General features: G+C 37.5%; 1 protein-coding gene across 1 annotated transcript in view; it reads right to left on the bottom strand.

The window, feature by feature from the left end:
* Positions 1-523: 523 nt before the first annotated feature.
* The window catches only part of LOC149182939 (uncharacterized), a 29,989-nt gene continuing 17,803 nt past the window's right edge, over positions 524-12,709 (bottom strand). Inside the window, exons 2-4 of the mRNA XM_089414733.1 lie at positions 11,259-11,293; positions 11,078-11,161; positions 524-1,252 (exon numbers count right to left, since the gene is read on the bottom strand). Of these exons, the coding sequence (XP_089270859.1) occupies positions 524-1,252; positions 11,078-11,161; positions 11,259-11,293 (848 nt within the window). The remainder of the gene's footprint in view (positions 1,253-11,077; positions 11,162-11,258; positions 11,294-12,709) is intronic.

Below are 12,709 nucleotides of genomic sequence, written 5' to 3'. Positions count from 1 at the left end.
CAAACGTCAAGTTATCAACATGACAAGTTACACGAACACCATCCTTACCAAAATTAATAATGCATACTAATTACTACATAGTACAAAGTACAAAATGAACTATGACTCACACCCTACTATCGTTATTCATAATTCATATGGTTGTTCAGAAGTTTAAAAATTAAAACACCAGCATAAATTACTTTTACATATCATCAAATATGTCTTCATTCATGCCACTATAAGGTTCCATGTCCTCTATTGAAGTGGGACTGAGAACATTGTTGCCATGTCCACTTGAAAATCCACCTATTGGTGACTCCGTGTCAAATAAATTCATATGAGACATGGCATTCAATGTCATATCCAAGTCAGACAACTTTGGCTCCACGTCCCATAATTTGTTGGGCCCAAATTTGTATTCATCTCTCTTGTGTGAGAGAAGGTGAAGGTTTGAGTGAACATACACTAGTCCCTCAGCCTTCTTAGATCCCAATCTATTTTGGCTCACTGAATGGATGAAGGCATATGCAATTTAGTTCCTTCATGCTGAAGAGGAACTAGCAACTTGTAACAATATTTTGATGGCCAATTTTTGGATATGTGGAAGTGCCCCGCCATAGAAGTTCCACCACTCAATTGGACATAATCTGGCCTTGTCCCGCATACACTCAATATCACAACTCCAACCCTCTGATACCACAAAATGAGAAAACTTTGCACGAATCCGGAGCCTAATTTCGGGATCTACAAAAAGCTTTCTAAAAGCATTTTTAAATGCTTCTGCGACTTCTGGATCTTTGTTTGGTGTGGTTCTTTCTAAATCATGTAGCAACTCTGTAGCATAATATTTTGGGTTCACTGCATAGGCTAAAAGGTGCAATGCGGTGGCCATCTTATTCCACCTTTTGGTCAATATATCTTTTACTTCTCTATAAAATAATTCATCCGGGTCATTCTCCTTGGCATTTATAACAAACCTTATCTTCCCTATCATGGAATCAATGCCCTCATACACCTCTCCCAAATTACGCATATATGTGTCAAACATAAGGAGCAAATCGACAATTGGCTTAGTAAATGCCAAGAGGTACTCCATCCTATCCCACCATTCATTATCAACAACCAACCATTTCTTTGCTTGTTCTCTATCAGATTGGGATTTCCTCCATTGATTCCAAAGGGATCTGCATACTATTGATTTTAATGCATCTTTCACCTGCATAAGCCTTGTTAAGACTATGATGTGAGCAGAAAATCGAGTCTTGGCAACCTGCAGGTGTCAAATTGCCAATGTTTCAAATTTCAACAAATCAAAAATCATAATTTGATTGAATAACTATTATGATTCACAAATCATGACATTTGAGAATCCAATTTAGATAATTGAATTTAGAGTCAGATATTAGAAGTTATGAAATATTTAATAAACTTTAAAGCATAGGTATCTTAAGGAGCTCAAACTTAGCAAATTCCTTGTAGATGCCTTGGGACATGTGGTGGTTTGTGACAAAGGCTTGAATTTCTTTTGCCTCTTCAAAAATAACTCGAATCCACTCAATTTGCTTTCCCATCTTGCTCAACATGAGGTTCAATGAATGTACAACAAAATGGGTCCAAATATGTGCTGATATTTTCCTTCAATAATTAGCCCTGATGCTCTACACACCGTTGCATTATCAGTTATTATTTGGACAACATTTTCAGGTCCCACCAATTCAATTGCTTCAATCAAAATTTTAGCAATGAATTGGGAATCTTTCATCTGCCCCTCATAATCCACTGCCTTAAAAAACATTTCCCCCTATGGCCTCTGAGAAATAAAATTGATCAAAGGCCTACTTCTTTGATCCTTCCATCCATCAGAAATGATGACACCCCTTAAATGAGCCATGAATCACAAATGGGGCCTAATTTAGCCTCCAAATCTAAATTTTCAGCACTCAACAATGTGGTGCATACCTTCTCATATCCAGCGATCTTGTACCCTCTTGGGGCTTCATTCACTGTTTTTACCATATTTTCCTAGTAAGGAGATCACACAAGGTTAAAGGGAAGACCATTTGCATAAATGCATTGGGATATACTTGCAGCTGCTATCTCTCGAGCGTCATTACTAAATGATCCGAATTCGATCCTAAAACTCTCTAAGTTTTCATGAATGTTTCAAATTATGCTAAAAGATTCAAGTCATAGAAAAGGTTGAAGCTATCAGAAGGAATCCTCATAATAATTGCAGTTGTGGCCAGAGTGGAGCAACGAGGACCCTCGGTCAAGTGTGCAGACTGTTGGACCATGGTAAAGCATGATGGCAAAAAAATGGCCAAATCGGAGGCTAATTCGGGAAACGGAGGTGGATTCTGATACGCGATTAGCACTAAGTGCTAATCATGTATTGCAGGGTGTCCCCCTTAGTGAAGGAAAGCCCCGAAGCACCCGGACCCAAAATTGCTATAAAATTTGGAAAAAGCAATTGTTTTAGTTCCATAGCACAGGATTCCCCAAAAGTAGCAGGATATCTGAAGGCTTCAGGGTGGTAAGAAGTTTTGACTGAGTCTCGCCCGATGCCACACATCGAGCGACATGTGTCCGGTGGATAAGAGAGAAAACTGCTCACATCAGATGGGTAAACATCATGCGACTTGTCTGCCCTATATGAAGGATGACCGTAGGATCTGGGGGGTCTAGATCAATGATGGAGATGCATCTCAATGACCAACCGGATTTGATAGGTCAAAAAGCAAGATGAAAGGGATTTGAATTCTGACGTGGATGATGAGTTAGTAAATGATTTGTGTTCATGGGTGATCTTGAAGCAAACAGATTTAATGGCCATTCGAATAATATGACAGCTAGTTCAGTAGCAAACATGTGGCCACCTCCCTGCAAGGCATTACCCAGTGATGATGACACAAAGAATAGGAATTAGAACGGATAGAGGAAACGAAACCAGAAGGTTGGGAAGCGGAAATGAACAGTCAAAAGAAAAAACTGGCTTTAAGGCCATAAACTGACAGAAGTAGAGGGGGCAACATATAGAGAGGCAACACAGAGATGTAGAAAGCTAACGACAGAGAAAAGAGAGTAGAAGTTGAGATGACCTGAAGGCAACATCGAGCCAGATAGAGCTCGAGATAGTCAAAGAGTTAGAGAGTCTATGTGCTCCATAGAAGGCTTGAGAGGTTCAAGCAAGCTCCTCGGTATAGGCCTGTCATACTACAGTGACCCTCAGAGGTCAAGTTTCAGTAAGGAGAGTCTGTGCACTCCATTGCTACTGACTCCATTCTATTAGTGAGACTCAAATCGAGCTCATTGTTATAAAAATCTGCTTGAAAACATAATAGAGAGGCCACCACTGAAAGGCTGGACCAGGAGACATAGCTCAGGAGCATTGGGTGAAATCCTGATTAAACTTGTTTTGTTTACATGTTTTACTATTATGCTTTATGTGATTGTCTCAGTGTCTATTTATTCTAGCAATCTTATCGATCCATTGCATAAGTAACATATGCACATCCATGAACATGAGTCTGTAATACCTTTAATTCTTTGTCCTGGATAAATTCCAGATCAAGTGGTATGAGAGGTCTAGGTTACTAAGGTTAGACAAGCTGGTGCTGGATTTTGTTGTTGAATGCTAACTAGATCAAAGCTTAAATTAGGAGAAGGAGAATTGGCTGAAACTAACCTAGAAATTGGAAGAGTCTATTCTAAGAGGAAAATGTCGGGAGAAAATCCCTTGGAATCAGACCCCCAGTTCATCAATAGTTTTATGACACTGAAATCCATGGTGGAGGAAATGTATAGGGACTATAAGAAACATAGAGATGAAGATTGATCAAGCTCCAAACAAGACAAAGGAGTAGAAGAATCTCTCCTCCATGACCACTCTAAAGGCAAAGGGAAAGAAGAAAAATTCCTCATGCCTCCTAATAGCCCTGAAAATAAAAAGAAGACATCTTTGATTAAATTAGATGTTAAATTTGATTTACCAATATATGATGGAGAGTTGAATGCAGAGGAGCTGGATAATTAGATCAGACAGATTGATGTTTATTGCAGAGTGCAGAGCATTGACTCAAACAAGAGTATGATTTAGCTAGTCAGCCTATGCCTTAGAGGCACTACATTGGTATGGTGGGAAGGCAGGACACAAGTCGAAATGAAGAAACATGGTAATATTCTGTCGGTCTGGAGCAAATTTGTTTCTGCAATTAAAAAGAAATTCTATCCACTATCCTACATGTAGCAAGCCATGATGAGCTGGCAAACTCTTCGACAACTAAAATGGAAAAGTGTATAAGGTTACAACCAAGAATTTAGGAAAATATCTTTGATTCTAGGAACTTCTTTAGAATCACTTGAGACTCTATTGAAGTATATAGGTGGTCTACACAGCTACATGAGGCACACTATCCTCATGTTTAATCCCACTAGCATAGATGAGGTATTCGTTCAGGCTACGCATCTCGAAGCTAAAGGTAAGAATGGGAAACCAGAAGTTGGGGGATCATCCCAACCCACTGTAAGCAAAAATAAGGAGAAAAGAAAACAGAAATGGAAAAAGAGGAAGAGAAACGCTGTAAAAAAACACAAGTCTTCATGCACTCACTGTAAGAAAGAAGGCTCATGGATAATGTGCATTGATTACTAAGCACTGAAGAAGATAACGATAAAAAAATCGTTATCTCTTCCTCTCATAGATGATCTATTAGATCAGTTGAAAGAGGTTGTTTATTTTTCCAAGTTAGACTTGCATAGTGGCTATCATTAGGTTAGAGTTGCAGAGAAAGATGCATGGAAGACTTCTTTCAAAACAAAGCAAGGATTGTATAAGTGGTTGGTTATGCCTTTTGGCTTAACTAATGCTCTTGCTACTTTCATGAGAGTAATGAATGATGTACTCAGACCTTTTCTTGATGACTTTGTTATTGTATATCTGGATGAAATTCTAATATTTAGCAAAACGTTTGGAAGAACATTTAAAGCATGTTAAGAAAACACTGGTTGTTTTGAAAAGAGAAAAACTTTATGTTAAACTCCCAAAATGTGAATTTGGAAAAACAGATTTGAATTATTTGGGACATATAGTAGGGGGTGGTGAATTGAAGATGGATCCCTCTAAGGTTGCAGTCATGGTAAACTGGGCTAAGCCCAAATCTACTACAGAGGTTAGAAGCTTCTTAGGAGCAACACAATATTGGAGAAAGTTTATTTCTAACTTTTCTTTAATTGTAGCTCCCTTACATGCTTTAACAGGATTGAACAAGGTGTTTCAGTGGGGAGGCAAATAGCAGAAAGCCTTCGACACCTTGAAAGAAAAGATTAGTTTGGCACTAGTACTAGCACTACCCGATCTTCAAAGAGCATTTAAGATTGAAACAGATGCCAGTGACTATTCCATGGGAGCAGTGTTGATGCAGCACGGTAAACCCATATGTTATCATTCTGAGACATTTAATTCTACAGTAGTTAACTATCCCACATATGATAAAGAATTGTATGCCTTAGTACAGAGTGTGAAAAGGTGGAAACATTACTTAATGGGCAAAGAGACAGTTATACATACTGATCATCAACCACTTCAATATCTACACTCCCAAACTAAGTTGCAGCAATCAAGACACTATAGATGGATGGGTTTTCTACAACAGTTTCATTTAGTCATCAGATATAAAAAGGGCATACACAATAAAGTTGCAGATATGTTATCTGGACCAATTATAAATGCATCTACTATACTTAAGCATAATTCAGTATTGCGTGAGAGATACATTGAACAATATGATCAAGATATAGATATTCAAGGCAAACGAGTAGAAGAATTGGATTATCATATTAAGGACCAACTCTTGTATAATTGTGGGAAGCTATGCATTCCACAAACTAAAAGAGTAAAGATAATTCCAGAAGCACACACTTATCTAATATCAGGTCACTTTGGTGTAAGTAAAACAGTTGCACAACTGTAAAGATTTTATTATTGGCCAAAAATGAATGAGACAATTTGTAGATATGTAAGAGGGTGTACCATGTTTGCTAAAAGCAAGCCCAACAATAGAAAACTAGGCTTGTACACTCCACTACCAGTTCCTTATCATCCTTGGGAAAGTGTTTCCCTGGGCTTTTTTGGAGGACTGCCTAAATCTAGGAAAGGTCATGACTATTTATATGTTGTTGTGGATAGGTTCAACAAAATGTGTATTTTAATACCTTGTAACAAACAGATTACAGCTAAATAAACTGCAAAGTTGTTCTTTCAACATGTATGGGTTCAGTTTGGATTACCCACTTCCATAATATCTGATTGAGATACCCGATTTGTTGGGAAATTTTGGTCAAGTTTGTGGGAATTGATGGACACCAAGCTAAAGAAAGTCATAGCTTTTCATCTGCGAACAAATCATCAAACAGAAGTGGTCAACAGGACAATGATCCATAGCTTAGAGGCTATTGCAGCAAGCATCCCAAACTTTGGAATGAACATTTATGTTATGTGCAGCATGCTTACAACCGAGCTAAACATTCTTCTACAAAGAGATCTCCTTTTGAAACCTGTTTTGGTTTCACACCAAGGTCTCCCTTGGATTTTTTCTTTGGTAAAGACATAGCAGTTGATGGACACAGTGATGTGGACAAGGCAACCAAGTTCATTGAACAAATCCAAGAGATTCACCAGGCTGTACAGGAACAGCTGGAAAAGAGCCAAGCTAGGTATAAGCCAAGGCATGACAAGCATCGGATGGAGCATAGTTTCCAAGTTGGTGATCAAGTCTGGGTGTATATCAACAAAGACCGAATGCAAGGAGAAGGTAAGAAGCTGAAGCCAATAAAGTATGAACCTTTCAAGATACTTGAGAATTCTTTTTGCCTTGATCTACCAGCTTACATGCACATCTACTCAGTTGTTAATGCAGACAACTTGAGACTATTTGAACCTTCATTAATTGAAGATCCCAAAGAGCAGAGTCAATTGCCTTCTATTGATGATATGTTACCTGAATATCTTAATGAGTTGCAGGAAGATACAGTTTTGGACAGGTAAGAACTACATGCAGAGGGGATGTTGAGTACCTCAGGATCGAACTCAAAGGTTTAAAGCCAAGCAGTGTGAAATGGATAGAAATTGAGCAAGCGAGGAAGCAATACCATCACTTGATTGATGCTTGAAAGAAAAACCAACTTTTGGTGGTCCAAAAGATTTTTCAGTGGGAAGGCTGTGATTGGAATTGGATCCTAAAACTCTCTAAGTTTTCATGCTTGTTTCAAATTATGCCAAAAGATTCAAGTCCTAGAAAAGATTGAAGCTATCAGAAGGAATGGACAGCCCCAAAGAATGTCGTTGATATCAAATCATTCTTGGGATTAGCTAGATATTATCTTAGATTCATTTAGGGGTTTTCAAAGATCACCTTTCCAATGACCCGTTTACAGAAAAAGGGATGCACATTCCAATGGACAGCAGATTGTCAGCAAAGCTTTGAAAAATTAAAGCATCTGCTCACCATCGCACTAGTACTAAAAGTCGCAGATCCAGAAAAATCGTTAGTGGTTCACGGATGCAAGCAAGGAGGGTGTTGGTGGGGTGCTGACATAGTATGGAAAGGTGATTTCTTATGAATCTCGAAAGTTCAAGGAGTGTGAGCAACGATATTCAGCTTATGACCTTGAATTGACAACAGTAGTGCATGCACTTAAAATGTGGCGACATTACCTATTGGGGAAGCAATTTTGCTACTAATAGATCATAGCAGCCTTACCAACTTCTTCAAGCAATCTAGCTTAAACGTCCAACAAGCCAGATGGACAAATTTCTTAAGAGACTTCGACTTTGAGATGAAACATTTAAAGGGGAAAGAAAACCATGTGGCCGACGCACTGAGCAGAAAATTATGATGTATCTATGAGGTTCGAATGAACCAAGTAAGTTCAAATATTCCTAAAATCATAAAGGAGGTAGCTAGCAGAGATCCGAAGTATACTTTCCTTTAGAAACAGTAAAAAGAAGCTTTGCTGAAAAGGAAGAATTAGAATTTGTAATAAATTCCAATAATCTCCTCACTTTTAGAAACATAATTTATATTCCAAACCAAAACTCAATTAAACTATTGAAATTAAATGAGTTTCATAAGAAACCTTATGCTGGCCACCCAGGTTATCATAAAATGTTTTCAACCATATAGAAAGGGTACTTTTGGCCCGGATTGTGGAAGGATATTGCTGAATATTTTCCCAAATGTTTGGAGTGTCAACTGGTGAAAGCAGAACACCAACATCCCGCTGGATTGTCACAACCATTGCCCATTCCAGAATGGAAATGGGAGACTATATCCTTAGATTTCATCACCGGTTTACCCTGCACAAGGAAGAAACATGATTCAATTATGTTGGTGGTATACAAATTGAGTAAAACATCTCACTTCATACCTATAAAATCCACATATAAAATAGTGGAAATCACAGATATAATATATGAAGGATATATTTCGCTTACATGGGATACCCAAGGTAGTGATTTCGGATAGGGATGTTAAATTTACATCCACCTTCTGGAAGACTCTCTTTGCAGGATTAGGTACTCAAATCTAGTTTAGCACTGCCTACCATCCTCAAAACGGATGGACACACTAAACGGGTAAATTAGGTGTTAGAAGACATGCTACACATGTTCGTGATGCAACAACCACACAAGTGGGAGGATTACCTCCATCTAGTGGAATAAATAATGGACATCATGAATCACTAGGCATGAGCCCTTCCAAGGTATTGTATGGAAGAAAGTGCAGAGTACAGATAGATTGGAATAATCTGGTGAATAAGATACCAATGTGTCCTGACATGCTAGCAGAAATGGAGGAGGCTGTTAAGAAAGTGTAACAAAGTTTAAGGGTAGCCCAAGATAGAAAGAAGGTGTATGCAGATGAAAAAATGACTTATAGGGAATTTCAACCCGGAGATCATGTTTACCTAAGAGTGAAGCCCCAAAAATGCTCTTTGCAGTGGCGAAGTTGTGTTAAATTAGCACCCTGATACTGTGGCCCTTTTCAAGTCTTGGAAAGAATTGGACCGACGGCCTATAAGCTTGTGCTACCAAGCCACATTCGGGTCCACAATGTATTTCATGTATCTTTACTAAAGAAATATTTGTATAACCCTCAGCATATTATTGATTGGGAAAATATTCAGGTAATGGTTTAATGGGTATAAGATTGGATATATATCTATATATATATATATATATATATATATATATATATATATACATGTTTTTTATGAAAGTAACTGAGAATTGTTTTATGGTGCAGGTCGAACCGAAAGGAGAGTTCCGAGTAGAACCTCTCCGTATTCTCGATCAGTGGAAAACCAACTTGCAGAAGCAAGTCATCACCCAGGTTAAAGTGCAGTGGAAGAACTTTGGCCCGGAAGTGGCCACTTGGGAAGAGGAGGAATTCATGTGAAAGGCTTATCCCGCATTGTTTTCTAAAAAGGAAGAGAACACTAGGGACGGTGTTCCTCATATGGGGGGGGGGGAGATGTAACACCCCAAGTTGCATAAAGATTACTGAGATCATTAAGTGAATGTTTTACTAAAATATATTTTAAATGTTATTATATTTTGATGAGAAATATTAACTGATATAGGCTGAAGGGCCAAGAAATATATATTGTAATTACCTAAATTATAGGTAGTAATACTTTAACAAAAATAAAACTATTTTGTTTATTTAAAAGAAACGGTTGCCAAGAAATAGTTACCCTCTGCCTGAGAAGGGTAATATAGAGAGGGGAGAAGAGCAGAAAGAGGTTCCTAGAGTTGGGTGGAATAAACCAACGGGAAAAACTTGCTCAGTATAGTCGATAAAAGAGTACAGCGATTGAGGCTGGACCGAAGTCTTGAGGCCCATAATACTGACTGCAACTGGACTAGTTCCAACATAAAAAGATAAACGGTGCTCGGGGGAGAGTCTGGACGTGATTGCTAGACTTGTGGGTGAGAGGAGAGGCCTTTCGAATATATTGTCTTTACAGGTTAACTGATAACTGAGGTAGCAAGATGTTTAAAGATTTATTGCTGAACTATAAATATGATTATGTACAGTAGCTATTATTGTCTATTTTATAGGTTAATGGAAAACTGAGGTAGTAAGCTATCAAAAGATTCATTTCTGAACTATAAATATGATCATATACAATAGCTATTAATATCTATAGAATAGATTAACAGAGTACTGAACTGTAGCTGTTAATACTTGAATTCACAGGTATATAAATAAGGTAGTAGGCTAAGTATTGAATTAACATCCAGGGAGTTTCTCAAATACTCAACAAAAGACGAATACTCCAATAGCCGAACTGTACAAATTATAAGCATGAAATAAAAGAGAAAATGAAGTCAAGAATAGTGTAAAGGTTAGAATACTAACAAGAACTCTATAACATATTCTCGAGCTTGTAACTATGATTACCGAAAAAGAAAGTTAATTGCCATGTTGATAAAATATGCAGATAATCATGATTACCAACGAAAACGAAAAAAGTAGTAAACAGTCGTCATGGTACGATAGCATCAAGAATCGACATAATAGATAAAAACTGTGTATTGAAACTAGAGATAATGCTATTCAAGCCTTTCTTTATATATCTAGCATAGTTTAATAAACCTAGTTCCTATTTCCTTCATCAGAATAACATATGCAGAGAAAAAGCCATAAACAAAATAAGTCTTTCACATACCATAGTTAAGCCAAAACAAAACATTACTCTGTTGATTAAATGTAACAAATAGACATTGAAACTATGCCATCAAATAGTCGAATGAAGACATCCTTGACCCCTCTTAAGTGGAATTTATAAACATTTACCACATGCATTCCTATAAAAAAATAAAATAGGCTCGAAATCCTTTAAATTCATCAATAGTTACATTTCAAATCTTGGAAATGATCGATAGACGTAGTTGGTCAAATAACTAACAAATAAAGGTTAAGGAAAGCTTGTGTCTAGGCATTACAACCCTAATGCTCTATCAGAGATAAACCCTCTCCATAAAACACTTAAGAACTTAATTTTGAATAGAGGCCAAGGACTTAGCTCCAACCTGAAAAAGAATGGGCATGCCATAAGATCTTTTGCAATTATAAGTCTCGATTTTAAGTACTAAAACTTCCCGAATGTGGCGTACCTGTGATTCAGAGAATGTGAATTATTCATTGTTAATAGAATCCATTAACCTGTTGCTCATGCATATAAAGTCAACCCTGAATGGGAAGGAGCCTTACCTGAGATAAGATCTCGGCCTCGACGAGTCGCCCACCTATAATAGTAGGTTAAAACTCAGCTTTATAACCTAAAGACATCATAAGGGAAACCTAGGACGGAAAAACCCTAAAGAACCAAGAATTGAGTTCAACAATAATCATGAAATCCTGCTATCGTGATTACATACCTACCACAGATGATCTAGAGTGCATGCTACAGTTTGCCATCTCTGAACCTCCATAGATTATTCCTGAATAGTGGCGAGAAAACCTCAGATGGGTTTTACAGTAATTACCCAACAAATATCAGTCTTTATACTCAGTTAATGAAATTGTAGAATGGAACAGTTAAGGGGTTACCTGCTCTGGGGAGTTTAGAGGCCTCCCTTGCTATTATGTCATGCAGAGCACCATAACCAGAGCCCTTGTAGAGCACCATAACCAAATCCCTCATAGAGAAGCACAATGAGAGGAATGGAAACAACAATGAGACCACCAAGGTTCAGCGCGATGAGTTGTTTAGGTTAAACCCTATCCAATCTCTATTGTCAGACCACAAAGTGGAGATCAATGACAGAAAGCCCTAACAGATGGCATTATCACACCGAAGCATTGTCCCACAGAACTGATTCCCATTGCATGGAGCTATGGACGAGGGCTAGTACAACATAGAAAAGCGCAATCATGTACACGATTAACCAAGAGAATCCCCAGTTGGATCTGCATACATGCTAGTTAATTTGTGATTAATTTAATTCAAAGATATAGTGAGGGCACCATATAATACGTGGTATAAACACCATAAAAACATGTATGTGTATAAGTACAACGTTTTAATGATAAAGATCAATGGAACATTATATCTATATTATTATTAGTATTATTATTTACTAAAATTTTAGTTTGGATGTTATAGCAATGCACACAGTTTGCATCTCTCTGCTGCAGGAAGATTTTCTCACCACGTCTTCATGGTTAAAACATTTCTCAGGTCATCCAAAAGAAGTATATTCAGGGGAAAAATAGTGGTTTCATATATGCCACGTTCCCTTATCTTGTATTCACCGCTTATACATTGATTAGTTATTCCAATCATTAATCCCTCAGAACTACAAAACAATTATTGATACAGTTAATATACAAACTGTCAATTGAGCGAAATTTGAAAATTATGATTTTAAAAATCATTACCCACCTATTTGTTATGATATTCCTTCTCTTCAAATTTTTTTGGTAATCCAATTTCGCTCAAATTTGTTGGTAATTTATCATGGGAGGAGATAGTGGCCTCAGTTATTTCAGGTTCCTTTATCTTGTGCTTATTATTGCTGGGTGACACAGTGGTTTCAGTTTTAGTTATTTCAGGTTCCTTTATCTTGGGTTTATTATTATTGGGCCACATCGTGGTCTCAATTATTTTAGGTTCTTTGATCTTGAACTTATTGTTCTTGGGTGACACAATGGTTTCAATT

This window comes from Pinus tabuliformis, chromosome 3_2 (assembly GCF_031772625.1).
Source record: "Pinus tabuliformis cultivar Carrire ecotype Pingquan chromosome 3_2, CPIR1, whole genome shotgun sequence".
Taxonomy (NCBI): domain Eukaryota; kingdom Viridiplantae; phylum Streptophyta; class Pinopsida; order Pinales; family Pinaceae; genus Pinus; species Pinus tabuliformis.
This window is presented reverse-complemented; position numbering and strand designations above follow the sequence as displayed.